Source organism: Oncorhynchus tshawytscha, linkage group LG15 (genome assembly GCF_018296145.1).
Source record: "Oncorhynchus tshawytscha isolate Ot180627B linkage group LG15, Otsh_v2.0, whole genome shotgun sequence".
NCBI classification, from domain to species: domain Eukaryota; kingdom Metazoa; phylum Chordata; class Actinopteri; order Salmoniformes; family Salmonidae; genus Oncorhynchus; species Oncorhynchus tshawytscha.
Window position 1 is genome coordinate 10039001 of NC_056443.1, and position 27924 is coordinate 10066924.

The 27924-nt window shown below is 45.3% G+C and overlaps 1 protein-coding gene across 13 annotated transcripts in view; it reads left to right on the forward strand.

Annotated features, from left to right (window-relative positions):
- Window positions 1-27924, forward strand: part of LOC112214353 (non-muscle caldesmon) — a 56169-nt gene that overhangs the window by 3203 nt on the left and 25042 nt on the right. For 3 of the 13 annotated variants that reach the window (XR_002948107.2, XR_002948106.2, XM_024373007.2), the window contains exons 1-2: window positions 18884-19044; window positions 22260-22342. Coding sequence is in view for 11 of the 13 variants with exons in the window: in XM_024373007.2 (XP_024228775.1) it covers window positions 22269-22342 (74 nt within the window). In the remaining 2 variants the exon portion in view is untranslated. Of the gene's footprint in view, window positions 1-15564; window positions 15663-18879; window positions 19045-22259; window positions 22343-27924 lie in introns of those variants that run through there. The other 10 variants (XM_042298088.1, XM_024373008.2, XM_024373010.2 and 7 more) reach the window with 7 other exon arrangements.

The following is a 27924-nucleotide window of genomic DNA, read 5'->3' on the forward strand; positions in this document are numbered from 1 at the left end:
TTACCATTGTAATATATTCCATTTATGTTTGTCAAATGTTCTGCAAGGAGTTCAAAATGATTACACGTTGACATGTAAATCCAATCATACACAGGCTTCTTAGAGTTCGCCAGAGCCTATTTTCTGGTTTGTCTTATTATGGACAACTTAAAGTATGTCAAGCATGCTTTGCCTAGTTCAGTTTATTGCCACTTGGGTTGATTTTATGCAGATTTTCCGCCTCAAGATATATTTCTGGGATCGAGGAGCCATCTTTATATGCTGTCAGTTACACGACAAAGATGTCTCTTCTTCAATTTTGATCGAAAGAGTCGGCATCGTCAATGTCTCCAAGGGAGAAATCGAATTGGAGCACAAAGCTCAAATTTGTGTCCTCTCGACAACTGTTCTCGTGGAGCGCTCAGTTCATTTGAAGTGGAGGATGATTGACATGGAACTAAACCTCAAGTGATTCTGCCCTGGACTCTGGCCACAGCATACTCACTGTTATTTATTTTCAGCTTTGATAGCATGTAATTTGAATGCACCCTATCCAGAACCACACAGTAAGTTGTATAATATGGTAAAGTTGGAGCACATTTGGAAAATTTGAGGGGAAAAAAAGGAATCTGCTTAACTCTTAACTGGTGACGATTAAAATAAATGGGTCAAATGCGGCATTCCTAATTTGTGAAGTAAGAGCGGCCAGCTGAAACTGAAACTCTAGATTTAGTTTATTTAGGACCCAGCAAATATGCAATAAGTGGCTTACAGATGTTTTGTTAGTAATATATAAATCAAAAATTCCTCTCTCCTTTTTAATCTTTCCTCTCATGGCATGAAATCCTCTCTGTAATTCAACTTTATATTCTGTTTGTTGTTCTTCATTACCCAGCCAGGTTGCAATGGAAAGGTTCTGCATTGCTTTAGAACCCGTGCCAAACCAGGCTCGTATGTCTCCTCAGTCCTTGGTATGGAGAGTCTGGCAGTAGTAGAACCCTTCTGGGGAACGAAGAGTCTGGATTTCTCCCTGGTGACGATGAAGAACGCTGACACTCGTTCTTTTTGCCGTGGCTCAGATTAGAAGGCCTTTTAGATCAAACCTCTCCCACATTTCTTCGACTTTGAAGTGCTATCATTCAAGGCCAGATTCCCTAATTGGTAGCATGGCAGACTGTGTTGATAATTGGCACATTTACCCATCGAATGCCAGTTGGCAGGCAGCGAGGCCTCCAGAACTCCACCAGCTGTATAAGGATATTTTCACATCCAACTCACAACACAACAAACTCTCTTTTTAGAAGATGGGCGATGGTACAGGATCCCTTGGCTTACTCAACTCAGGTCTTATAAGGTAAAAGTACATTTTTCACCCCAAGGTATAAACCTCAAGGCTGGGGGTTATCGTGGGAGCGTGAGTTCAGTTCACTACCCCGATTCTCATACACTACTACTTATGTCATCCTCTAAAGATGTGTTATGTTCAGCTCCCAAAACGGCGACGGGGCTGAAAGTGTGTTACATTGTTGAGCAGGCCTTTTGCCCCTGGGCTTCTTTCCTCATCTGATAAAACAAGCACAGGAAATGTCTCTGCGAGCTGATTTGCTCTGTGTTTTCGTCTTCCCATAGGGACCACAGACATGCCTAGTGCTTCGACAAGTCCACCGGCACTAAGTTTCTTCACGCCCCTCCCCCCCTTTACAGCCTGCTAACATTCCATTTCTCTCCCTCTCCTCCCTCCTCCTCTCTCTCCTCAGCCACCAAAACTAAACAAGCATAGCTGATCAAGGCTTTCATCACCTTTTTTAAAAGTCCCATATTGTAGGTTCCTGTGGGAATTAAAGGTCATATAGGTAATATAGTGAGGTAAATCCCAACAGTGTGTGTGAAAGATGCTATTGAGTGGAGGACCAGTGAGGTCATGTGTTTGGAGATGGAGAGAGAGTCTATGAATAGCGACACAGGTATGAGGGAACAGATGTGTGTGTGTGTGTGTGTGTGTGTGTGCACTTAAAAAAAAAAAAACACCCTCAAATCTAGTTGTTTCAACTAATTATTATTAAATAACTGGTTCCACAGCATTTTCTTTTTGTTTACTCAACTTTTCGGTCAAAGTGTTTCCTGAACTTAACATTTTTAGTTGTCCCAACATTAGAAAATGTTGAACTTAAAATGATGTCTTTGCTCAATTTGTCTCATATACTCCATTCAACCAGATTGACACATGATTGCGTTATGCACGTTCATTTATACAGTAATTAGTATTCAACATGTCCTCACCTGGGACACAGGCACACACACCCACACACATCTGTTCCCTCATACCCGTGCCGTTATTCATAGATTCTCTCTCCATCTCCAAACACATGACCTCACTGGTTAAGGTTTGGCACGGGGTAGACCGTCATTGTAAATAAGAATTTGACTGACTCGCCTAGTTAAATAATAAATGGGAACTCACAATCCCTTGGTTCATGGCAGTACGAGCTTCCTGCTATGCCACCATGTCTGTGTTAATTATCAGTTAATCGGACTATTCTCTCATTATTGATTTGACTGACTTATTTAAGCAATGTTTGGTTTTTCTGTAAGGTTATTGGTGGGCCATATTACTTTGTTTTAATGTTATTCCTTAATCACTATGATAAATGAAATAGTTTTTCTTGAGTGTACTTTTAACAGATCTGAGGTTTACTTTTAAGTCCAATGTGTAGCAATACAGGTGAAATCAGTTATTGACACACATGGTGGCGTAACTAGTTCCACAGCCCAAAAAATAATTTCTAGTTGAATGAACATTTTAGCAAACGCATCATTTTATGTGTTGGAACCAGTTACTTAATAATAATTAGTTTGTACGTGTGTGTGTGGAACTGTATGGATGGTGGAGGTGGTGAGAGCAAAGGGGAGTGTGGTGGTTTCATGGTGAATGCTGGCTCTCATGGGACAGAGCAGATGGAGGAATCAGGCTCTTAGGTAACAAGGGGATTTTACCATTCATATACAGCCATTGGATTTACCTCCGGCTCAGACACGCAAAGTGGTACCTTTTTTTAATTTGAGAAACTGGAGGATTTGCATCGAGTTCTCCGATTGACATCAATGGATGATTTGTGTGTCTGTGAAACCTCGAGTTATGCAGGCGTAGGGTTCTGGAGACAGGATTCAGCAGTTTATTGCTGACTCTCCGTACAGTGAGTGCACACGAAAGATGAGGATGTTACTCATCTGTGTGTCACACACGTCTAGGCTCTGACTGGTATGGCACAGGGTGCTGATGTGCTGCGCTAGTTGTAACACTACTGTACTTTGAGTAACACTTTATTGGGAGATCCTCTAAGTCCGTATGTACTTTACCCTTTGAAACGAACTGATGTAACAAACCTTGTCGCTTCATTATGTTGATTGTGCTGCTTCAGTTCAAAAGACGTGACTTTGAAACTACGGTATCAATACAGTTCGCCTGAGTTGGATCCTTCTGACCTGTCTGGATCAGGGACAACGCTCCCTTGCAACAGCACAGCAGCAATCCGAAGCGATGACGGCTGCCATTTTTCTTCCTGTTGGAGCCAAATGTTGTGTTTTAAAGGTGCAGACCTTCAAATTGTCTCCAGTAATGTTATCCACCTGAATTAGCCAGCCCGGTCTGGGGTCTGTGTTCTGCATGGTATTAGGAGCAGTAGTAATTGTTTAAGAGTGCATTTATTGAGTGTACTCTCTCCCTTGTAATCAGAAGCATATTCCGGCATTGACATATAAGCCTCTGAGGGTTGCTCAGGAATGTATTACAAGCAACGAGAGGAGCGGCGCAGCGAGCAGATCTCCCCTTCCATTTCTTTTCCACTCCACATGTCATTGCTTCCATACAGAGGAAGGCAATGAAATCTGATTAAAGCTGGAGATCAAATCATCAAATGGCTGACATGGAGGATCCATCCCCAATATAGCAGTTATTGTGTGTGTGTGTGTGTTTGTGTGTGTGTGTGTGCGTGCATTACTGTGTGTTGTGTTTCTCTCTCTCTCTTTCTCCTGGCATCTAATAATGCCAAAGACTTCTCCCCCACTTCAGAGAAAGGGGAATGTATGTATCCCCCTCATCCACATACAGTACTGTGCGAGACCCGAGCCCAGCTTGAATTTGTTAGTTTGGAATCATTTCAGTATCGGGTAATTCATAAATTCACTTCACTGTTGGGTAACATGGAGCTGGCAGGTGGACTGCCTCAGTCCTAAATGGTACCCTATTCCCTTAATAGTGCACTACTTTGGACCAGGGCCCCATAGGGCTCTGGTCAAAAGTAGCGCACTATAGAGGAAATGGGGTGCCACTTGGGAGCCACTGCCACTGCCGTAGCCACTGCCTTTTGAAAGGGGTTTTAATCAGAGCTCCTCTGCAGGCAGAGAGGCTGGCAAACGAGAATTTCTTACCTCATAAGAGACCTGCTCAAGGTGATTGGGAGAAACCATCAGTCATGTCATTGTTAAACAGCCCAGGTCTAGGGCAATGGTTCTGGTGCTAAGGTGCTAGCCAAAATTCTGCTAAGAAGGGACAGATTCAGATTCATGCTGGGTTTCAACTCTCCTGCGTACACTTGTAGGAAGATAGCTGATTCATTGATTCAAGTATAGTGAAGTAGTTTTATTACTATTGAAAATAAACCCTTCTACCTAACAGGCCGGCCATCTTGAGTTAAAGATAAATTGATGAGTAGGCCTAATTATTTAATGGAACAAGACCCAATCTGTAGCATCAATAGTCTGACAGACCGAGAAAACCGGCTAACAAATTGAAATGCAAAAAGCAGTGGCAGTCAGTCAATTCCACACATGCCAAGATGAGAACACTATGTCAACAAAACAACAGCTCTTAACAAGCAACTCGCTAACAAGTGTGATGCTAGGCTACCCAAAGACAATGGAGCAAATCTGCTAGGCCCCGCTGCTTATTTACGCAATGCACGGTTAGACTAAATGAAGTGAGCATGCTCATTAATGGAGCGTGAAGCGCTTCTTAATTACAGGCCTGTTAGCACTCATTTGTTTTCTTTTACCTTTATTTAACTAGGCAAGTTAGTTAAGAACAAATTCTTATTTTCAATGATGGCCTAGGAACAGTTGGTTAACTGCCTGTTCAGGGGCAGAATGACAGATTTGTACCTTGTCAGCTCGGGGGTTTGAACTTGCAACCTTCTGGTTGCTAGTCCAACACTCTAACCACTAGGCTACCCTGCCGCCCCAATGGCTCCTCTCTCGTCAGATAAATGCAGACAGGTTTTCATGAGGAGGAGCATTCTGCTAGCTAGCTAAGTCAAGACAAGGCTAACTCTGTCTGAGTGAGATGGGTTGAATAGATTGAACACATGCGATTGGGTGGGGTGGAGGTTTCGGGAGAGGAGTGTGGTGGAGGGGATGGAAGAGGGAAGGGGTGTGGGTGTATGACGTTGGGTGAGATGAGAGTAGATTAAAGGGTTGGTTTGGTGGATGGGTGTGAGGTAGTTGAGTAGGGTAGAGGGTTTGGATGAGGAGGGTAGAAGGAGGTGTGGTTGATGGGGTTGGAGATTTGGGATGGATAGGGTTAGGTACTAGGGGTGAGGGTTAGAAGAGCGAGAGGTGCTGGGGGTGACAAGCTGGCAGGGCTCATTAAGCCCTGCTTTAATGAACCCAGCAGCTGAGTAACAAAACACAGGAAAAAGTAGAACAATGATGGCTTGTTAGGGGGAGGCCTGTGTCTATGTCTGCCCCGGGTTGGCAGATTCTCTAGGACAGAGGAGAGGATGTCTGACTGGTCTGGGCTCTGAAGCTCTGTGCCACCCGTTTACTATGACAGACATCTGGGGGACCACCTTGGATAATAAGCAGCCATTAGTTCAGGTTAAAGTTAATGACCAGTAATAGTACACCACCCCTGCCTGGCCCAGGGTTTGAGCCCATCCGAAATTAAATACCAGTCACTCAGGTTCAATACATAAACAGAGGGAACCGACTGGAAGTGAATAGGTGTGTGTGTGTGTGTGTGTGTGTGTGTGTGTGTGTGTGTGTGTGTGTGTGTGTGTGTGTGTGTGTGGCTCAGGTGAATGGGTATCATGTGAAAAGGAGATGGTTTTCCTTCTGAGCAGATTACTAGCAGAAAATAAACCAGCGGGGGGGGTCAGATTTGTTCCCATTTTACTTAAGTTTACAGAGTAATCTCATTTCCAGTTTTGCCATTAGCTAAAACTGAACGAACCCCTATAAAGTGAACCTGAGCACTCTCCTGAACCGACTACTTCATTATTTACAATTCCATGGTTGTCTGAGATGTGTTATTCTAATAGATTTAGGAATTAGACGGTTTAAATAACATGCATTAACCTATAAAGCTAAATTTGATCCTTCGTTTGGCAGTAAATGTCACCTCATGTTGAAAGAGAGGAGTAGTCTTCTTACCTAGAGTTGTGTCATTGACGTAGCGTTAGTAAGCACGTAAAAAATACTTTATAGTCTGAAATTATATATCTGAGGCAACGCGCCATTTTACAAAAATACTTAAGGCACTCACGAGAACTAAACATGAGGCTTCCAAGACTGGAGACAGAGAGAGATAAAAAAAATTTTTTTAAAGAGTAGTGGGAGAGAGCGAGAGGAGACAGAGAGCGAGAGAAACAGAGAGACGGGCAGATGGAGAAAGAAAGATAGAAGGGAGAGCGAGAGACTGGGATAGTAAGAGAAAGAGTGAAGGAGGAAGAGAAAGAGACAGGGTGAGTGCTTTGTTATGTCTCCTAGAGCTCTAGTGTTTCCTGGAATGCCTGGCAGCAGAGTCAGAAGTCAGAGCCACGGGGAGAAGAAGAGAAGGGAACGGCCTTCTGTCCTGACAGACAAGCACCGCTGAGTTGACATAATTTAACACACTGCCAACGCTCAAGATGTTTCACTGACAAAAATGGCTATGCTACTGAGATCTATTGAGATTTTGTTTTGTTTGTGTGTGGAGGTTGAGTGCGGATGGGGCCCATTGACAGATAGGACTAGGAGAAGATATATACATATCAACAACATATATATATATATATATATATATATATATATATATATATATATATATATATATATACCTGTGCTTTATGGCGATCAATGGCTTCTGGCCCCCACTAAGCGCCTCGGGGGGGCACACAGAGTTGCAACCCCTCCCAGACAGACCGCTGGCCCTCTGCGACACTAATAATAGCATCCAGCAGAAATATGCACAGAAACGAGATCACCTATAGTGTAGCCTAGCTTCCTGGATAGGAGAACACTGAGGCACAAGAAGGGTTGTCTCCTCTCTCCACTCAGACAGGAATGTTTGGTCTTGAGGAGCTGAACCTCACCACTATCAATTCCAATGATATCACACTCTCCTTACGCTGAGCTAGCTGCAGGCTCAGTCTGAAGAAGAGCAATATTGACACTAGAGGCAAACGCACTGTATAGACGTTCATATTTATTTCACACAGACAGACCTAGACATTGCGCCGTAAGCAAGGCATCTCTAGAACACCAAGAGGGTTGGAATAGGAGACTCCTGGTTTCTGTCTAAGATGGCGGTGTTGTTGATATGGCTCTTCAAAATGAAGTGGATGGTTTAGAATGGCCCAGTTCCCTCACGGATATCTCACCAAGGGATTTGGTTGTGGTGGTGGGAAGTAGACTTGACTAGAGGACAGCTTCGTTACATCCATCACATCACAGTTAAGACCATGGTTTTAGCAGTGCAATGACAACCTCAACAGATAGGAGTTTACGGAAGAGAGGAGCTTGACTGATAAATTAGTCCTTGTCACTGGTCACAGTTTCCACTCCCATTCCCATTCATCAGTCTGCACTGCTACTGAACACATCTCTTTGTGTTACACCTTGCCTTTAGCCCCAATGCAGTGACCCCCCCCATACAGATGTGCTCAGGCCTGCTGAGTGACGCTTGGATGCAAAGAGCAACAGACCTCGTCCTCTATCTCTTCCTCGTATTTCAAAAACAAAAACAGCTCCGGCAGCCATCACAGCTAAAAGCTCCAAACTCCGTCACAACGAGCTCCATTATAATCAGTTATCCTGACAGTTTTTTTTTTTAAACGTATTTGTTCACTAAACAAACCAAAATGTTTTCCCAAGGGGTCTCGAAGTAGCCTAAATGCTGGACCTCTCCACCTTTCCCGTCCACTCAGAGTAATAGCCCTCGGTGAGGTCATCGTGCTAGAGCTAGAATCTTAATCTTCTCTCTCTCTCTATCGCCCACCCCTCTCTCTCTCTCTCTCTCTCTCTCTCTCTCTCTCTCTCTCTCTCTCTCTCTCTCTCCCCCTATCTTTCTCCTATCTCTTCCCAGGAATGCAACAGGCCCCTTATTTGAAAGATCTCTTGTCACATAATACCCTTGAATACCCTTGCGCAACGCTTCAGGAAGCACATTCCGCAGCCTGATTTGCAGATTTGCGCGTGGCTAAACGATTGGATTGATGAAAATGTATGCTCTGAGGTAAAAACGTGTAATTTTGAGGCAGTAATCATGGTACCAATTTTCTGTGGGGCAACACGGCCCCCTGGGTAGACACAGACAGAAAAAAAGGCGATACACAAACATCTGTCAGTGCCTGTGTCATGTTCTGAGCAGGCCTCACAAGCGTCTCCTGGTGTGTAAGCGGTTGCGCCATGGCTTCTTTGCGGCTCGTGCTGCTTGTATGTTTCCATGTAAGGCATGACAGGAAGGCATTTCTCCAACTGTGATACAGACCAGGCACATAAATCAGTCAGATGTTTTCATTCATCTTTTTTTTCCAGTAATTTTTTTCTCTCGAAAGTATAGCCACATTTTCTTCCTCTGGCAATCGAAGGGTCTCTCAATCTCCGCAAAACATAATTACGTTTTTTTATGGGGGAAACTTGTCAGAAATGTTTTGGTGTACGATACTTGTTTTTTTTTCTTTACAAGACACATCAGGAACTTCTCAGGGCTTTATGAGAAATACATTTGTATGTTCCAGAACATGTGTTCCAGGTGCCGTGACAGATACGGTGTCTGTCTGAGTCCGTTCCCCACTGCTCTGGGTCATAATAATTATGTGGAGAAAATTGGGCAGCTCAGCCCAGATCCCCTGGGGCCCTTAAAGAGGCGGTGTTTTAAATATCTTGTTCTTGTCAAATCAAGAGGGGATTACAGCAGGAACACTGGTCTGTAGGCCTGGTGGCTGAGTGCCTGTCCTGTCTAGCTATATGATTCACTATATGATTCACTATGTATGTACCATATGGGAGATGGAATATGAATAGGGGCCCAAACTATAATAAGCTGCTTACCAGGGGACATTCTAGCCTCTATGGTCCCATACTGTATACTGTAGACAACTCTTGTGACGTTGTCATGCTATACATGTACTGTATAGGCCTGTGGTTCCCCAAACTTTTCTGAGTCGAGATCACTTTCTGAGTCATAATGAAGACCGAGATCTACGGCTCAGAATTCTTTTAAAACCTTGAAAAAAACGTAGGCCTATGCAACATTCAAAAAAGTTCTGTAGCAATGATGCCTGTAGTAGGCTATAGGCCCAATACATTATCGGTGCATATTGGCTAGGCTTGAATTGCCCTGCCAATGTTGTTCTTCTCAGACAATTTTCAAAGTATATTTCGAAACTCGAGGTATATGATCTTGTTGTATTACTTGTGAGGCACAGCTCAGTGGGTATAAATAATGTGCTTTCTTTATTTTAGTGGACTGATTGTGCCTGGATTTGTCGGTCAGTCTCAGCGGAGGGAGAGCATCTCGCCGTCGGGCCGTCCCTCAGCTCTCGTCCCTCAGCTCTCGTCCCTCAGCTCTTGTCCCTCAGCTCTCGTCCCTCAGCTCTCGTCCCTCAGCTAAGATTGACCAAAAAGGGGCGACCGTATTCCAGCTGGCGGCAAAACTCGAGTCACATTGCATTATTTCTGCACCAACTCATGTTGTTACTCCTATGACCAGAGAAAGTGAAATATTCCTTGATTTCCTTAAAAAAAGACACAAGCTGCTAATAATAATAATAACAACAACGCAAGCCTATAGATACACTTTGCTACTCATTCATTGAAGGTGCATTGCTGGTTGCAGCGCAAGTGGAGAAGCGCATTTTATGGCATATAGCAGTGTTTTAATAAAAAGTGTTGACAGTGCTGCTGAGTATGAACTTAAACATGAACTCACTCATAAAAACGAAAGCTCTTTGCTGTATTCATTGACAGTCTCTCTCTAGTCATGGTTATCGATGTTTTGAAATCATAGTATCAACTTACTTTGCTGTACGCTCAATGAAGCTGCAGACAGAGCAATCCGATTGGCTAGCGGTAGGCCTATAGGTACGCTTGATTTGCTCTCTGGGCACGCGGAGTTTGTACCTTCAGACACATGAAATGGGAACACTTCGCCCCCCGGCATGCAGGGCAGCTGAAACAAGTCCACCTACTGCCAACAGCGCGAGACAGAAAAATGTAGGAATGATTGACTTTATCGTTATTATTTTCTAGAAATGTTTAGCGATCGACTAGGAATGCCTCGGATCGACGGTTTGGTGGGACTGTTACTCACGCTTCACTATGTTATCATGCTCCATCTTGCTCATGCTCCATACACGAGTAAGGGCCCCTACTATGGGGCCTCTAGTGACACACAGGTCTATTTTGGTACAGGACGTGCTCCCGTCCCGAGTGGCCCCCAAACTGCAGACAGAGAGCAATACCAGAGTAGCAGATCCAGACCTTTTGGTTGTGCTGGCATCAGTAGTGCTTTGCTTTGAGTAAAACACATCATGTAGGTGTCAACACCCCAGCCTTGCTACACCCTGCTACTCTCTCTGGTCAGTGAACCTCAGATGAATGATCTGTCGAGGAGGGGTTCAGGGCCCGTTTGGAGGGTGTTTCTACTAAAAGACGGCAGGTGTCAAGATGGCGAGTTGTCACGAATGGGACGTGTCCCAAAATGGCGCCCTATTCCCTACATAGTGCACTACTTTGTAAGAAGTGCACTATATAGGTAATAGGGTGACATTTGGGACGCAGACAGGATGAAGGAAGAGGAAGCTATTCTCATGAAAAGGTGGGGTGAGAGAGTCATTCGTCAAAGTCCCCGGTCGTGAGTGAGTGTGTTTTCACTGAGTGAGTTTCCTGTCCACTAAATAGGATTCATTTAGTAACCCCCCCCACCCCAACCCCTTCTGTCAAACTGCTGTAGAGTGGCTTCATACCAACGTCGGTATAGAAAGAATATGGAAACAGTTAGTGTACTGTATGTCCTAGTGGAATTACACGAGACAAAGGCTGTTGATATCCTGTGTCAAGAGCGCAGGTTGACATTTATTGTCATGAATCTTGTCCTGGAGACAGAACCGTGCAATTTCCACTAGATAGGCCAGCTGCAAAGTCAAAATTGGCTGTATTGTAAAAATTCAGGATTTGTATTATTTTATTTTTGGTCTTAATTCAAGGTTAGCAGTGTGGTTAAGGTTATGGTTAGGGTTAGGGTTAGATTTCAGATCAGATGGTATGACTTTGGCTGTGCCAGCTAGTGACCACAGAGCTGCCTCTAGAACAATATTCATGATGGAAACGCTAACCTGCGTCGAGCGTAGGCAGATATTTATTGAGTTAACCTTCTGGATATTTGGACTAGAGTCTTGATGTATTATTTCAAAGGTTACATGCTGACAGTTAAAAGCACTCCATGTTGACTAAATACGAGAGAGAGAAAAAAGCTAAGTGAGCTTCTTTATAGCTTTGTTCTACTGCTGAGTTTGCCGTTTTTCCTCTTGGTCTTCTTTGATTGACAATAGTGGCAGGCATTTGCCAGAGACCAAATAGTCTGGTTGGCTGATAAACAACCGGTTTCTAACTGTAGCGCAGGGCTGAGACCCCTCGGATTGAGACTATGTTTAGCCACGAGGAATGTAACCTACGGTACAGTCCTTCCGGCTTTAGAGTGCAGAATCCAAGCACTTTCGCGAAAGAGGAAAAAGTCTATTTTTCTAAAAGTGAACAAAGAAAGGTTAGGTATTTTCAACTCCCTACTGGCTTAAAATGGAGTCAGCCTTTACCACAGGTTCACACACGCTTGTACCATAGAGATCGAGCCAGACGAAGATATAGAGTTGCACACAATGTGGTCCTCTTGTCTAGGGAAAGTCAGGCTAATAATATTCTGGGTTTACTTTGCTCTGTCCCAGAGATGCCACCAGAGAGACAGCATCATCCGTCATGTTGCTTAGAGATACAGCCAGCCCTAACCAAACCTGGGTCCAAATAGTATTTCAAATCGTTCAAATAGCTGAACTGTGCTTGATTGAGCTTGCCTGGGGCAGTGGAACCACTGTGGACTAGCCCCAAAAGTGCAAACCCCACCCCATCTGGCACGCCAGGCAGACTTCAAGCAAACACTCAACGCACTTCAACAATTCCCAATACTATTTGAACCCTGCCCCTTTTAACCCCGCTCTTTTGTGGTCAGTATGTTATGAGTGTGAGAGCTGCCTGTATCTCACTGCACAGCATGTTAGCTAGAAATATTTTTCTCTCTCCCAGTTATGTTACGGGAAAGGGAGCTTTTTTTTCTCTTCCATATTTGGTCATATGGAGTACAGCCAGTAGCCTTTTGATGGTGTACAAAAAAAAAAAAAAAAAAAATCCCTATTTTGTGTGGGATTTGTTCTCCTTGGGCCGTGCTGCTCTGATACGGGCCGATTGTGAATCTGACGTTGAAAGTTCACCATTAAGGCACAGCACGAGCCTTTTAAAACACAACGAGGACAAGAGAAAAGGCCTCATCTCATGTACTGAAGTTGCCCGTCGTTCTGAAACTAGCTGACATCTTTACAATGTCATTTAGGGTTCACTGTATAAACTAATCCCAATGCAAATGACTCTCTTAAAACAGTGTTTATAGCAAGGTAATGTTTTACTGACATCCTCCTTTTGTCCACTCTTCTCCGCTGTTGGCAGTTATCTCATTTGGACTGAGTCTTGGGCTAGTAGTTGATGGTTCAACCCATGATGATGGGAATTAACTATGGTGTGGTGGGTGTATTGTCTTTGCTGACGTAGGAAGGCCTCTCTGGGGGGGAAAGAGGAGGTGTGTGTGTGTGGGACCAAACCAGAAGGGTCAAAATAGATGATTGCAATGACTGTTTTATTTTAAACACCAATAGAGCATGCCATGCCGAAAGACCCAAGCTAATCACACTGGCATTGGGAAATGTATCAATGTTCCATCATGGGGCAAAATTTGTGATCTCTCATCAGAATGAAAGGCATTCGAGGGGCTTTTTTCCTTTCCTAAAAGGGTTATGTGACACTGAGTAATTTGACGAAAATGTTACGTCGCACACTGCCTTTAGCAACTGAGATGTCAAGCATATCAGGGAAAGAACCTTGTCTAGCACCACACTGATTGGACAGCAACATCAAGTAACACACTGGATCAGTTTGTGCCTGTGATGATTACAGTGTGTCTCAGTGATGGATTCTCAGCTGTGAGCTGTTACCGATAACCTTAGTCTATAGCTAGCAGTCGGTCAGAGTGTATTCATCACTGGGCAAGGAGATGTGTCAGGAATTGTGAACCATCGTCTGGGAATGCATGCAGGGGTCTCCTTATCCATCCCCAAGTGGAAACTCAAAGGCTTGGACCTCTTTTTCTTTTAACCCCAGTATTTTCCCCCTCGCTCCTCTCAATCTGACGGCCAAAGTCGGCACAAGAGCAATCTGCGGTGATTTGGGAGGGATTGTGTGTGATCATCAGACTAAGTCACTAATGATGGCGGGTCTTAAGAATTCAAGGATGCATGGCAGGCAGATTCTTACCCAGTCACTCACCCAGTTTAGTCAGCCCTTATACTGTCATTTCCAATTGGCTCTCAGCTCTCCACTATTCTTAGAGTAGTGCTTGAATTTGACGAATTCTCCCGTGTTAGAGCTAACCGAAACTTCTCGCGGAATGAATTTCTTTTGGAGTGGATAGAGCCCTAACACATGAAGCAGATGGTATTGAGATCGAGCTGAACAAATCTGAGCTCAGGCGCTTTTGGCCACCTCATATCCTGCCCAAAGAAAGATGAGTCCCAGCTAAAGTCTTCTAGTCTGACACCACGAGATCTGTCCTCAGGTCAGCTGAGTTGGCTGACATTCCCTTGGCATCAGTATGTAGGGGAGGAAGTATGTGCAGTCACACACAGATGCACACAGCCGTACACTCCTCCTCCTCACATTATCCCAGTGTTCACGATGAGCACGTAGTCAGCAGCTGGTCGGATCATGCCTTTGTGGTCCAACAGCAGTGTCTGTACCATGACAGACGAGGAGAGGGGGAGAGGGGGGAAAGAGAGAGAGAGAGAGGGGGATAGGGAGAGAGAGGCAACGAGAAAGAGAGTCAGAAATCATGGCCTCCCCCATGCCAAAAACTCCAGTGAATTTATGTGGCCACATCCTGGCGTGGTTCACAGCCTGGGCTGGGCCAGAGGCAGTAAATGTGTTAATGGACCCGAGGCGAGGCGAGGCGGGGCCAGGGGCCCGACGTGTGAGATGAGAGGCAGATCACGCTGAACGGGACCAAGGGAGGACAACCTCTTCCAAACACATCATTACAGGTGGCGATGGACAGGACACACGCACGTTGGCTGGCCGCACAGAGACACTCACAGACCAAGACAGACACACATACACACTCCCAGATGTTCTCAGAGATGGAACATTTCTCTGCCCTCTGCATTGCTATCCACATTTGGATACATACCCACACCCCTACAGGTATCCTTTTGGCGTTTGCTCAAACTCAAACTGCCCCTTGAGCACCTGCAAAGCATTAGTCAGTCAGTCAGTCAGTCTGCAGTCAGTCAGTCAGTCTGCATATAAAGGCCATGATATCTACTACAGTTAAACTCTGCTCTGTTCCTCTCCTCTGTGTATGAGTAGACAGAGTGCAGGCTGTGTGACTGTGAGACAGTCCTGATGGCTCCTGTGTACACACTGCTGGGTGGGAATGGGGAATCCTGACCTGTCACCTGACTGACAAGGAGTGACTATTACACTGTGCAGAGCTTAGTTTAGCTCGGGAGGGGACGATGCAGTCTCATTACTGTACAGGCCATTAGCTGGTCTACTGCACCGTAACACAGACACAGACAGTCAACACACATACAAGTACACACAGACCTGAACTAAGACCTGAGTCCACCATAAAACATCACACCAATAGGTTCTACTCCAGCAGGTCTGAGATCAGTGTAATATGATTTTGGCTCACCACCTAAATGACACTATACCGGGATCAGGAGGCGACACGCCTACAGCGTTGACAGAGCCCTGACTCCGAGTCAGCCAGTCAGACGGAGTTGAGGTGCTCGGTTGGGGTGACCTGACCCAGGTGAATGTCAAAGTCATAGTCTAGAATGATAGATTTCACTGTCTTGGCTCTCGCACCACACTCACTGACAGAACTGGGCCTCGAAACAGAAACAGCCCTTTGATCACTAGGTTTCATTGGAACTCATTAAGTGAATAGCACCCTGGGGGGGAATGGCATGGAATGAAGTATTAATAGCTTTCTCCTTTTCCAAACAGATTTAAGACCCCCCCCCCTCCTCCTCAACGTGGAACAGGCCGAGGCTGGAGTGACTGACAGACTGACTGACTGGTGCTCAGATTCTCTCTCTCTCCAGGTGAGCGTGCGCCTCCCGTTTCCTCCCTCGGGCAGCTTCTCTCTCAGCCTTTCCCCCCTCCCTCCCTCCCTCCCCATCCCTGCTTGTCAGTGCCAGAGCCAGACATGATTCATGTCTCCAACCATAGGACAGGGAATCAGGGATACTGTTGTTGCTGCCGGAATCTGTCGCTCAGACAATGCATGCTATTGTCAGGAATTGAATGGAATGGTTAGATTATATTAGATTATATTATTATATTATGATAATCAGGAGGAGGATGAAGAGGAGGAGGATGGTGAACTCAAGATGGTGATGATCAAGCTGATGAGGATGATTATAATGGCAGCGATTGTGATGAAGACCTTTATTGTACATGGCCGTGCCAGGCTCTCACAGTAGCCTATGGATAGACTGACAGTGAGTAAGACTGACAGCAGCCTACCTCTCCACCCCACCTGAGAGGCCCAGACAGGGGCCAGAGCAAAGAGCGCATAGCTCACATTCCTCCAGCATCTCCTAATGAGTAGGTCCCAGCGAGAGAGAGGAGGTGAAGGATGCCTGGCCCTAGCCTCGCTCTCCCTTTCCCTCTCTGCGCCTGCCACACAATCCCTGGGTCTTGTGCCAGCCCAGCACTGACATGGCAGATACCTGGGATACCTTTATTTCTCCCAGCTCCCTCCCTCCCTCCAACCACACCTGGCCAACCCTCACACCTGGGTCACCATGGCAATGTGCACACTGCTTGCGTTTTACCTGCAGGTACAGGCAGAGCCAGGGAGCTGGGAGGGTGGGAGCCGGCCCACAATCCCCTCCTCTTCTTTTCTTCTCTTAAAGGGAAAAGAACAGCTTTCCTTGGGATGACAAAAGTAGAAGCCTTAGCCAGAGTCCCATAGCTTGACCATGTTTACTCTCATGTCCCCACTACAGTAAACTGTGCATAGTGGTGCAGTTTATGGATATATTGGAATATAGTCTAAGTAGACCAAGTTTGTATTGGCTTCAATGTTTTCTTTCGTTCTGCCTCTTTTTCTCGGGAGTTAATTTTAGTCCCACGCTCAAGTCGCCCAGAACGGCTGCAGTCCAAATATTGTGTCTTTTAATCAGTTTTGGACTCGGGGCAATTTTTGGATAACATGGAGTAAAAGCTGCTGTTGTGTCCCAGTAGAACTCTCTCTCCCCTCTCGCTCTCCTTTGTTCTGTTTATCCGGCGAAGAAGTGTCAGGGGGTGTAAAGTAATCTGCTGACAGGCCTGCCAATGTTAACGTTACACTTGACAACTTTTTTTTCTTCTCAACAACTTAAAGTGCTTCGTCCTCTGGAAGAATCTTCTGGAGTTGTTTTTAAAATGGCATGTGAATGAGTAACTTAAAGCTTCTTTCAAGACGTTGTGCTCACATCAGAATTTGAAAATGCTGCATTCCTCAAATAGTTTCTGAGGCGTACTCTTGAGGTGAATGTGTTTGTGCTAAAAGTGGTGAAGACAAAAGTTATTCGGCTGTGTGTCACAGCAATGACTCATGGGGAAAAAAAGAGGCCTCTATGTTCTATGGACTCACAGAGCAAAACAGTACATCAACATTTCACTGCATATTAACATAGCAATGCCTCTAAGAATGAAATGGTGCCACATTCTCTTCCAGCTCTCTCCTTGTGAATAGAGGACACATTGTTTGGGTGCTGTTAACACAAACCTGTCCTAAAATGATAGGGGGAAATAAAGCTGGCGTTGTCTGGATAACATCAACGTGGCTTTTTAATATAATGTTCCTTAAGCGCTGGGTAGTGTCAGCCAGAGAGTTGCGGCAGAGCATTAATTTGACTGGTAAATGTTACATTATTGCCATTGTAGCTCTGGAGCTGGCAGACAGAGAGGGAACGAGAGAGAAAAAAGTAATCGTTTTACAGTGGGGCGAGAGAGAGAGAGTTTACAGTGGGCGAGAGAGTAGAGTGAGCGTGGAAGAGAGAGAGAGACCTTAGTTCAGAGGGAGAGAGAGAGAGAGAAAGAGAGAGAGAGAGAGAGAGACCTTAATTTACAGTTGATAGAGAGGAGAGAGTGGTAGTGAGTAGAGAGAGAGACCATAGTTTACAGTGAACAGGGAGAGGCAGGCTAAAATTGGTTCTGGTACGAAACCCTCAGAGAGAAAGTCAGAAAGATGTAATTCCAGGAAGCTCCCTTTCTCTCTCTCCATTCTTCTGCTCTGTGTATGTTAGCTTTGACGGAATATGGGTGGTCCCCTCGAGGAATCGGTGCGACACTGACATCGCTCCGTTTTATCGACGGCTATACTCTGGAATGCTCTGCACTCTCACAGGCAAACTCCAAATCCTGTTGAATATAATATCAAATGATGATCTATGCCTAAATCGTCATTCTTTAGTATTCCCCAAATCATAGTCATACTAATAGTGTGCTCTCAGCCCCAGTGCTGCTTTCAGGAAGTATGTGATTAAACTAACGCTGGTGAGGGCTTTAGTGTTTTTGGTATTGCTCTCATTTTGTCTAATTACAGTTGTGCGAATTGCCGAAATCCACGTGCCAATTTTCTTCCTCCTGCAAATGGCGTAAGTGTATCTAAACAAGGAGAGCAAATTATTGCCGTGTTGGAAATAATCTGGCCCGAATCACACGGGCATCGCAGTTTGACTCTGATAGTCCTCTAGTTGAAATGAGAAGGAGGTGGGGTCTGTGGGAGGAGGGAGAAAGAGAGAGAAAGAGAGGGAGGGAGGGAGGGAGGGAGGGAGGGAGGGAGGGAGGGAGGGAGGGAGGGAGGGAGGGAGGGAGGGAGGGAGGGAGGGAGGGAGGGAAAGAAAGAAAGGGACAGAGGGACTAGCCCTTGGAGTGATGGGTTTTGTTTAAAGCATACCTCCCCTGTCCTTGTGTTTCCTGTACACGTGCGTGTGGGTGTTGGAGACCCTTTTTGGTCCTCTCACTGTGTGAGGCTGCAGAGGGGCACAGAGCAGGAGGCTACAGCATGATCGACAGCACAACTCGGGAAGCAAGCCTGAAGAACCCACCCTGCCTCTCTAAAACTGATCCCGGATCTGATCCTAGCCATCCACTGACAGCTCTCTAAACAAAACAGGAAAAGTTGTAGAGATTTGGGAAGGAGAGAGCAAGGGGTGGTGTGTGTGTGGGGGGGGGGGCGTAGAGTTAAAGAAGGGAGAGACAGCAACCGGGAGAAGGAGGAAGGGAGGGCGAGTGGGAGGGAGGGGAGGAGTAGAAGGTGGAAAGGAAGAGGCGTTTGCCTTTTCTGTTGACTGCTGAAGCCGGTGAAAGATTGTGCAGCAGCAGGAGCTCTTTGTGTTGTAGCCGTGCTGGGATAAAGCAGTGGGAGAGAGGCTGGAATGGTTTAAGAGGGAATACAGTACATTTAAAAGTCTAATCGTCACAACTGCTAAGGTAGAGTACTGTAGCCTTTCACTCAATGCACTTTGCTGTTAGCTGTAGCAGTAGGCTAGATTGTGGTTGTGTACAGTTGTGTTCTTGTAAGAGAAGAGCGTAGGTTGATGATGACAGGCTAAGGATCTTCTGGGTGGTCCCGCTCCTCTCCCCGGTCACGTACCCAGGGTATTTGTAGTGAAGAGCGTTAACATCCTGCGCTAACATCTCTTCCTCCTCACACACTTTCTTCTCCTTTCTCCTCCTCCTTCATTCCTTCACTTTCTCCTTTAAAAAATTTTTTTTATAGTGAAATGTGACTGTGTGTTTTGGCGTGGAGAGATATCAATGTTTTCACAGTACTGTACGGCTAGTATTGGTAGTGAATATCCCTGTATCGAGGTCTAGAGCAGAAAGACATCCGGGTCGTATTCACTACGCATCAAGCAGAAGAAAACAGAATGAAACAGGGAGGGACTACCTACCAATAAGAAACGCCTATTTTAGTTTTTCTGTTGCGTGCCCTAATGAATATGACCCAGCATAGGATACAGAGGTACCGGATGGTGGTAAACTCATATGTTCTTCCAAATCAAAGTTTATTTGTGCGCCGACTACAACAACCTTACAGTGAAATGCTTACTTTCAAGCCCTAACCAACAGTGCAATTTTTAAGTAAAAAATAGGTATTAGGTAAACAATAGGTAAGTAAAGAAATTTAAACTGTAAACTGACAGTGGAAATAACAGTAGCAAGGCTACAGTATATACAGGTGGTACCAGTACAGAGTCAATGTACGGAGGCCCCTGTTGGGCTAATTGAGGTAATATGTACATGTAGGTATAGTTCAAGTGACTATGCATAGATGATAGAGAGGAGCAGTTGCGTAAAAGAGGGGTTGGCGGGTGGCGGGATACAACGCAAATGGTCTGTGTAGCCATTTGATTACCTGTTCAGGAGTCTTATGGCTTGGGGATAAAAGCTGTTGAGTAGCCTTTTGGTCCTAGACTTGGCGCTACGGTAGCGGTGGCCATGCGGTAGCAGAGAGAACAGACTATGACTGGGGTGGCTGGGGTCTTTGACAATTTTTAGGGCCTTCCTCTGATACAGCCTGGTGTAGAGGTCCTGGATGGCAGGCAGCTTAGCCCCAGTGATGTACGGAGCCGTACGTTCTACCCTCTGCAGTGCCTTGCTGTCGGAGGCCGAGGAATTGCCGTACCAGGCAGTGATGCAACCAGTCGGGATGCTCTCGATGGTGCAGCAGTATAACTTTTTGTGGATCTGAGGACCCTTGCCAAATCTTTTCAGTCTCCTGAGGGGGAATAGGTTTTGTCGTGCCCTCTTCATGACTGTCTTGGTGTGTTTGGACCATTCTAGTTTGTTGGTGATGTGGACACCAAGGAACTTGAAGCTCTCAACCTGCTCCACTAAAGCCCCGTCGATGAGAATGTGGGTGTGCTCGGTCCTCCTTTTCCTGTAGTCCACAATCATCTCCTTTGTCTTGATTACGTTGAGGGAGTGGTTGTTATTCTGGCAACACACGGTCAGGTCTCTGACCTCCTCCCTATAGGCTGTCTTGTCGTAGTCGGTGATCAGGCCTACCACTGTTGTGTCGTTTGCAAACTTAATGATGGTGTTGTAGTCATGCCTAGCCATGCAGTCGTGGGTGAACAGTGAGTACAGGAGGGGACTAAGCATGAACCCCTGAGGGGCTCCAGTGTCGAGGATCAGCGTTGTGTTGCTACCTACCCTCACCACCTGGGGGCGGCCCGTCAGGAAGTCCAGGATCCAGTTGCAGAGGGAGGTGTTTAGTCCCAGGATCCTTAGCTTAGTGATGAGCTTTGAGGGCACTATGGTGTTGAACGCTGAGCTGTCATAAACCAGTTGCGACGAGCAAACCCGTATCCGGGAGCGTAATCATAGCCTCAAACGCATTAGCATAACGCAACGGACATAAATACCCCTAGAAACTTTTCCTATTCATGAAAATCGCAAATAAAATAAAATAAATATATTCAAACACAAGCTTAGCCTTTTGTTAACAACACTGTCATCTCAGATTTTCAAAATATGCGTTACAGCCAATGCTAGACAAGCATTTGTGTAAGTTTATCATGGCATAATGCTATGCTAGGCTCTGCTGGCAGCAGGCAACATTTTCACGAAAATAAGAAAAGCAACCAAATTAAATCATTTACCTTTGAAGAACTTTGGATGCTTTCACTCAGAAGACTCCCAGTTAGATAGCAAATGTTCCTTTTTTCCAAAAAGATTATTTTTGTAGGCAAAAAAGCTCCCGTTTCTTCACCATGCTTGGCTGAGAAATCGACCGAAAAATGCTACAACTATAACGCCAAACTTTTTTCAAAATTAGCTACATAATATCGACAGAAACATGGCAAACGTTGTTTAGGATCCATCCTCAAGGTGTTTTTAACAAATATATTCGATAATATATCCGTCGAGGCAGTTGGTTTCTCATAAGAAGCGATTGGAAAGATGGCTACCTCAGTATTTTACGCAAGGTTTTCTGCGGGAGACACCATGTGACCACATGCCATATATGGTCCCTTACAGCCATTCTTCAAGGGAAATGCCTAAAAAGATGTCACAATGCTGTAGACACCTTGTGGAAAACGTAAGCTCATTCGTAGCTCATTCACAGCCATATAAGGAGTCATTGGCATGAGGCGGTTTCAAAAAATGCGTCACTTCCTGGGTGGATTTTTATCTGGGTTTTGCCTGTAACATCAGTTCTGTGGTACTCACAGACAATATCTCTGCAGTTTTGGAAACGTCAGAGTGTCTTCTTTCCAAAGCTGTCAATTATATGCATAGTCAAGCATCTTTTCGTGACAAAATATCTTGTTTAAAACGGGAACGTTTTTCATCCCACAATTTAAATAGCGCCCCCTAAATCCAACTGGTTAATAAACAGCATTCTCATGTAGGTGTTCCATTTGTCCAGGTGGGAAAGGACAGTGTGGAGTGCAATAGAGATTGCATCATCTGTGGATCTGTTTGAGCGGTATGCAAATTGGAGTGGGTCTAGGGTTTCTGGGATAATGGTGTTGATATGAGCCTTGACCAGCCTTTCAAAGCACTTCATGGCTACGGACGTGAGTGCTACGGGTCGGTAGTCATTTAGGCAGCTTACCTTAGTGTTCTTGGGCACAGGGACTATGGTGGTCTGCTATGTAAACTACAACGTTGTTGATGATGATGTCGTCCTGCAGGGCGTAACCATGGATGATGACTTTGAGCGGCGCCGAGAGCTCAGGAGGCAGAAGAGGGAGGAGATGCGCCTGGAGGCTGAGCGGTAAGACTGGCCTCCTCGTCTTCCTCTTCTTCCCATCTCCTCTCGTTACTTTTCCTCCCCTTCGTCTTCCTCCTGCTCCTCCGTCGTGTCTCCAACCTCTACCCCCGCTCTTCTTCCCTCTCCTCCTACATCCCTTCTTCCTACTCATCCTCCTCTGGACCTCAAACCTCTTCCATGTCCATCAACAACTACACACACACTTACATATCTACGATATTGTTGTCTTATCTCATTGGAGTTTATCAGTATAAACTGGGTGGTTCGATCCCTGATTGCTGATTGGCGGACAGCCATGGTATATCAGACTGTATACTATGGGTATGACAATTTTTTTTATTTTTACTGTTCTAATTACGTTGGTAACCAGTTTATAATAGCAATATGGCACCTCGGGGGTTTGAGATATATGGCCAATATACCACGGCTAAGGGCTGTGTCCAGGCACTCCACGTTGCGTCGTGCATAAGAACAGCCATAAGCTGTGGTATATTAGCCATATACCACACCTACTTGGGCCTTATTGCTTAAACATACCACTCTGAACATGACGTCATAACGGTAAGTGTGCAGCCAGAGGGAGTTACAGGTACACGTGTTATCCAGAGGGGGTGTTGATGACACAGCGAGTGCTGTGATCATATGACCTCAGTGCTCTTCAGAGCTCAGTTGAAGTCAGTTAAAGGGCTTTGAGCTGGGCTCAGGTTGTTACAGGTCCCTGTGATCTCCATGCCAAGTTGGAACCAGAGAGCCAACCCTTAAATAGTTTGGACTCTCCTCAGGGCTTTAAAAACATCACTCAGCAAATATTGGCTTCCTCTCCTCCTCATGCAGGCAGTAATCTACTACTGATCTGATGACCTGTGTTGTGTTCTCTCTCTCTCTCTCTCTCTCTCTCTGACTCTATAAGTTCTGCTTCGTCTCTCATCACGTTACTGGTAGAATGTACTGTTGACCTCATATAAAAGGCCTCTGTGCATCCTCAAGTCAAATGACTTACTGTAATACATACTGTAACAAGCCCAGACATTTCAATTGAGCTCATCTCAAATGGATCACCTCAACCATGTCTCCTTTTTTTCAGAGCAAGGGTACAGGAGGCCGGGGCTGTCCTGCCCTGTTCCTGGTGAGCTATCGTCCTGTAGGTTTTCACTCCATCCCTCATCTAGCACACCTGATTCTAATAATTAGCTGGTTGAAAAGCTGAATCAGGTTGGTTACAAATGGGGTTGGAGTGAAAACCTACTCTCCAGGAACGGGTTGGAGAACCCTGCAGTAGGCTACTTAACTCCAGGAGCTTAGTTTGCCCAGCCTGTCTGGGTAACTTCATCCCTTATCCCGATTATACTTACAAACAGTCATTTAACCTGGCCACGCACATCATAAAACATGAAAATGCATCATGGGCAATAGGATATGCAAATGTATATCTCTGGAGGTCCAAACCCTTACTGAGCGATATGGCAGTGACATTTACTGAAGATATGAGAAGAGCTCTCTGCAGACCAGAGCTACTGAACAAGTCTGTAAGGCCTTGGATATGACACTATGTTAGTGTATGCTTGGCAAGATACAAAAATGTCAGTGCTCACCCTTAAAATGTGTTGCCAATAGAACAGAACAGATTAACCGGAATGACATTTACTTTCACGGGTGGCCAAACAGAACTATCTAGAAAGCCACGCCCCTACTAAGCCACACCTCCAGTCTTCTGATCTGACCTAGTTCGTAAACCCAACTGGCTGGGCAAAAAATAACCCAATGTGTGTTCTGTCCGCTATTTAACCTAGCATTTTCTTGTGTGTTTAAAAAAAAAAAAACTTTATCTATGACACTGTCCTCCTGATTTGTAAATACTGTAATGTGGCTAGAAACAGAAAATACTTCTTCCCAGTCAACTCAATCAGTGAATATAATCCTCTCATACATTTAATTGTGATGTGTGGTTAATGTTGTACAACAAATGTAAACCTCTGTAGCAATGTTGGCATCTATTGTTGTACCTTTAGGCATGTGCCTACGCCTCATTGCTCCAGCTCAGTTGATTAAACGATAACTTAATGCAGTCGTTATATTTCACAACGGGTCATAAAACCCACGCGGGTTTATATTTATATTATCTATATTATCCCACAGTGTTTATATTATATGGCATTTGGTAGAAAATACAGACTGTATGAGAGAGTAAGAGTAGTAAGTTATAGGCATGGTGGGAGTTTGTTCATGTCTGTTTATTTAGTTAGAGTCGTTTCAGTTGGCGGGACCATGCACGATTTTCAACCCACTCATGTTATTGATAAAAGATCCAATCGCTATATTTTGCAAATATGCTGTAACAATCAATATTTCCATGTCTCTCCTTATCTAACAAGTCAAAAACACATGTCTTGTCGGACCAATCCAGTCAACCATCAGCAAATATGATGTAAAAAGAAAACAGATATGCACGCACACACACACACACACACACACACACACACACACACACACACACACACACACACACACACACACACACACACACACACACAGACAGAGGAGTGAGACTTCCAAACACTTTTACATTAGAAGTGTTTACTAGTAGAGATCACAAGGAGCTGTTTCCTAGTCGCTAGGCACTGGAGGAGGACTACATGGCTGGGCTAACGTGTGTGTGTGTGTGTGTGTGTGTGTCACAGGAGGTTGGTGGCACCTTAATTGGTGAGGATGGGCTCGTGGTAATGGCTGGAGTAGAATGGTATCCCAACACAGGGTCTCCAGGTGTTTGATGCCATTCCATACGTTCCAGCCAATTATTATGAGCCGTCCTCCCCAAAGCAGCTTCCACTGGTATGCATTCATGCTTGGGTTACTGTATAGCCCGTGCACATGCAATCTGGAGGTCTGAAAGTCCTGTAGGGGTTCAGCCAGATTGGACCGTCATCAGGTGGTGAAGGCTTGACGAGCTCCATTCGCCTCCTTTAGCCCAGTGAGCCAAGATTTGTGTGTGTGTGTGTGTGTGTTTGTGTGTGTGTGTGTGTGTGTTTGTATGTGTGTGTGTGTGGCTCTGCATTGTGTCAGATCCAGTCCGGACCAGAACAATCTGTCTTGTTGACGGAGAGGTGAAGCTCCATCCCTAATCACCAGCAGGCCAGAGACTACCAGGCCAAGGTGGACTCCGCTTCACTGTCTACTGTGTAGTTCTGCAGTTCTTAATCAATCAAATGAATGTAAAGGCATCCACTCTGCTCCCCTAAAGAATGTGGTATAGAAACCAGTGTTTGTGTTTCTGGTCACTGTGGCCCCAGGGGTTGCCTGACTGGGCCTTTTTTGTATTGCGCTCTGTGACAAATGACATACAACGATACAGCTGGGATCTCAAGCTGTCTAGTTGGTGGCCGGCACAGTGGAGTTCACATACTGTCCTCTGCCCTCTGTGACTGACCAGGGCTTTGCTATGACAATGTAATGCAAACACACACGTACACACACTGGAATGTTTTGAGTGCTGTTTTTATTTGTCCCCTTTTTAAAAAATGACATTCTGTTGGAATGTTCCCAAACCTTATAACCCTGTCCTGTGTTCTGTCATGTCACACGCGTTTTTTTTTTCCTGGTGACTGAGCCCAATGCAGTTTACTTCATTTATGTCATATTTCATAGCCTAGGCAACATGCAAAACAGTTCTGTGCAGGCCAGTGTTTGTCAGTCTGCTGCCCTTTGAGAAGCGAAGCTACCATTTTCTCCCCCATCTCCTCCACATCTGTGTACAGGCCAGATCTCCAGGGAGGCCAGGAAGAGGCCAGGAAATAACACCCATCCTCAGTGAATGGACCGTTCCAAACATGCCCTCCCCAACCGGCGGCCTGCACCATAAACTCTCACTGGGCCTGCTTGTGTCTATCTGTTAGGGCGTCTGCCCAGCTCTGAATGTTTGGGGTGGACTACAGTACAGTTGGAGCAGTCTGGTTCCCTCTCATTTTGGTGGTCCTGGGGGAGGGGGCTTCTTTTGCCCCACAATGTATATAAACCAAACAAGTATGTCTAGACATGACCCATAATGTCAAGCTGTAACTCAAAAGTAACCCACGCCCCAAGCGGGAATCTCACCATGGGAAGCACTGTACTTGTCCTTACTCAGGTGCTCAGAAATAGGGGCAGCAGCTATAGAGGTGGGTGATGAGCAAGTTAAATGGTATGTAGGTCTATGGAGCACTGATAACAAGATAGAGGCCTCCAGAATGTCTGTAGACTTCTGGATGGGGGCTACGTTGTTGCTCTCTCTCGCTCTCTCTCTTGGGCCTAGAGGAGAAAGTGAAGGACAGGGCGAAGCGTGGGAATGGGCCAGCCGTTCTGGCAGTAAATCACGCCCCCCTTCCCTGTGCGCTCTCTCTCTGTCTCTCTCTATCTCACCCTCTCCGTTTTAGTCCAGTAGAGGTGAAGAAGTGTTTTCTCATGGGCTTTCCAAAGTTGTTTTCACGGACATTGCTGAGATATTTTGCCGTAAAGAAAATATTTGGAAATATTTTCCCCTAATGTGTTTGGTGACTGGACCTAGTGTGACTGGACATTTTGTACTTACTCAAGTAGTCAGGAACTGAATGCAACATTAGGCTTAAATCAACTTTATTGTACACACTGTAAAAACGGACAATGGCAACAAATTCGGTTAGGATTTAAAACAAAAATTTCACGCATTTGCAATAAAATGATTACCTTCATCCTTCAGAATTTAACCCACAAGGACAACATGTGCATGTAATGGCCGACATAAGTTATACATGTCATTGCAAGGGAAGCTGGCTAGCCAAAGTTTGCAATGCACATTATTAACTGTAAGCACTCCTCGAGTAAGGCCACCCTTAATAATGGCTCGAGGGAGAGAGGGCGAGGGAAAGAGAGACCTACCTGAATGTTATTGCTGTGGCTGGACTCTCAGGCTCCTACTGTATAGGAAGATGTATTATCTTGAGCATAGGATAAGACCTCTCCCTATATTCTCTCTCTGATGGGAGGAGAGGCCGCACTGAAGTGGTAGGTGGTCTATAAGGAATGAGGATATTGCATTGGGGCCTTCATTGGTGCAACAGTCTAGAGCCAAGAGCGCCAAGCGTTTTGATTGACAAGAATGCTAACTAAGCTGTTAAGAGATTGTTGGACTTTCGTAAAGCATCGTCAACCCGGAGATACTGTGACTCTAACTGCACTGTGCCACTAAGGATTGGTCCGATCCATTTTTAGACGCTGTTGTCTCAGTTTCCCATGACATTTAGGCTGTTTCTGGGACTATGCTACTCTCCAGAGATTGAGTCAGTCTTTGCTACTCTGTTTTCTACAAACTGCACTTGGTAATATAGCCGGTCATCTTTGTGCATAATGTTAAGGATGACGAGCAATATAGACCTTTCGAATATAGCTTCTAGTGAAAGAGAGTGTGTGTGTGTGTTTCTCAATATACATACTACCGTGCTCCAAGTCGATGCGAGCTTCAGCTGGAATATTCCCAGGATTGTTGATGTGAGATGACGCCACCACCTAAGAAACGAAGACACATTTCTTGAAAACAATGGCGGATTTGGGTTATAAACTGAAGTGAGAGAAAATGA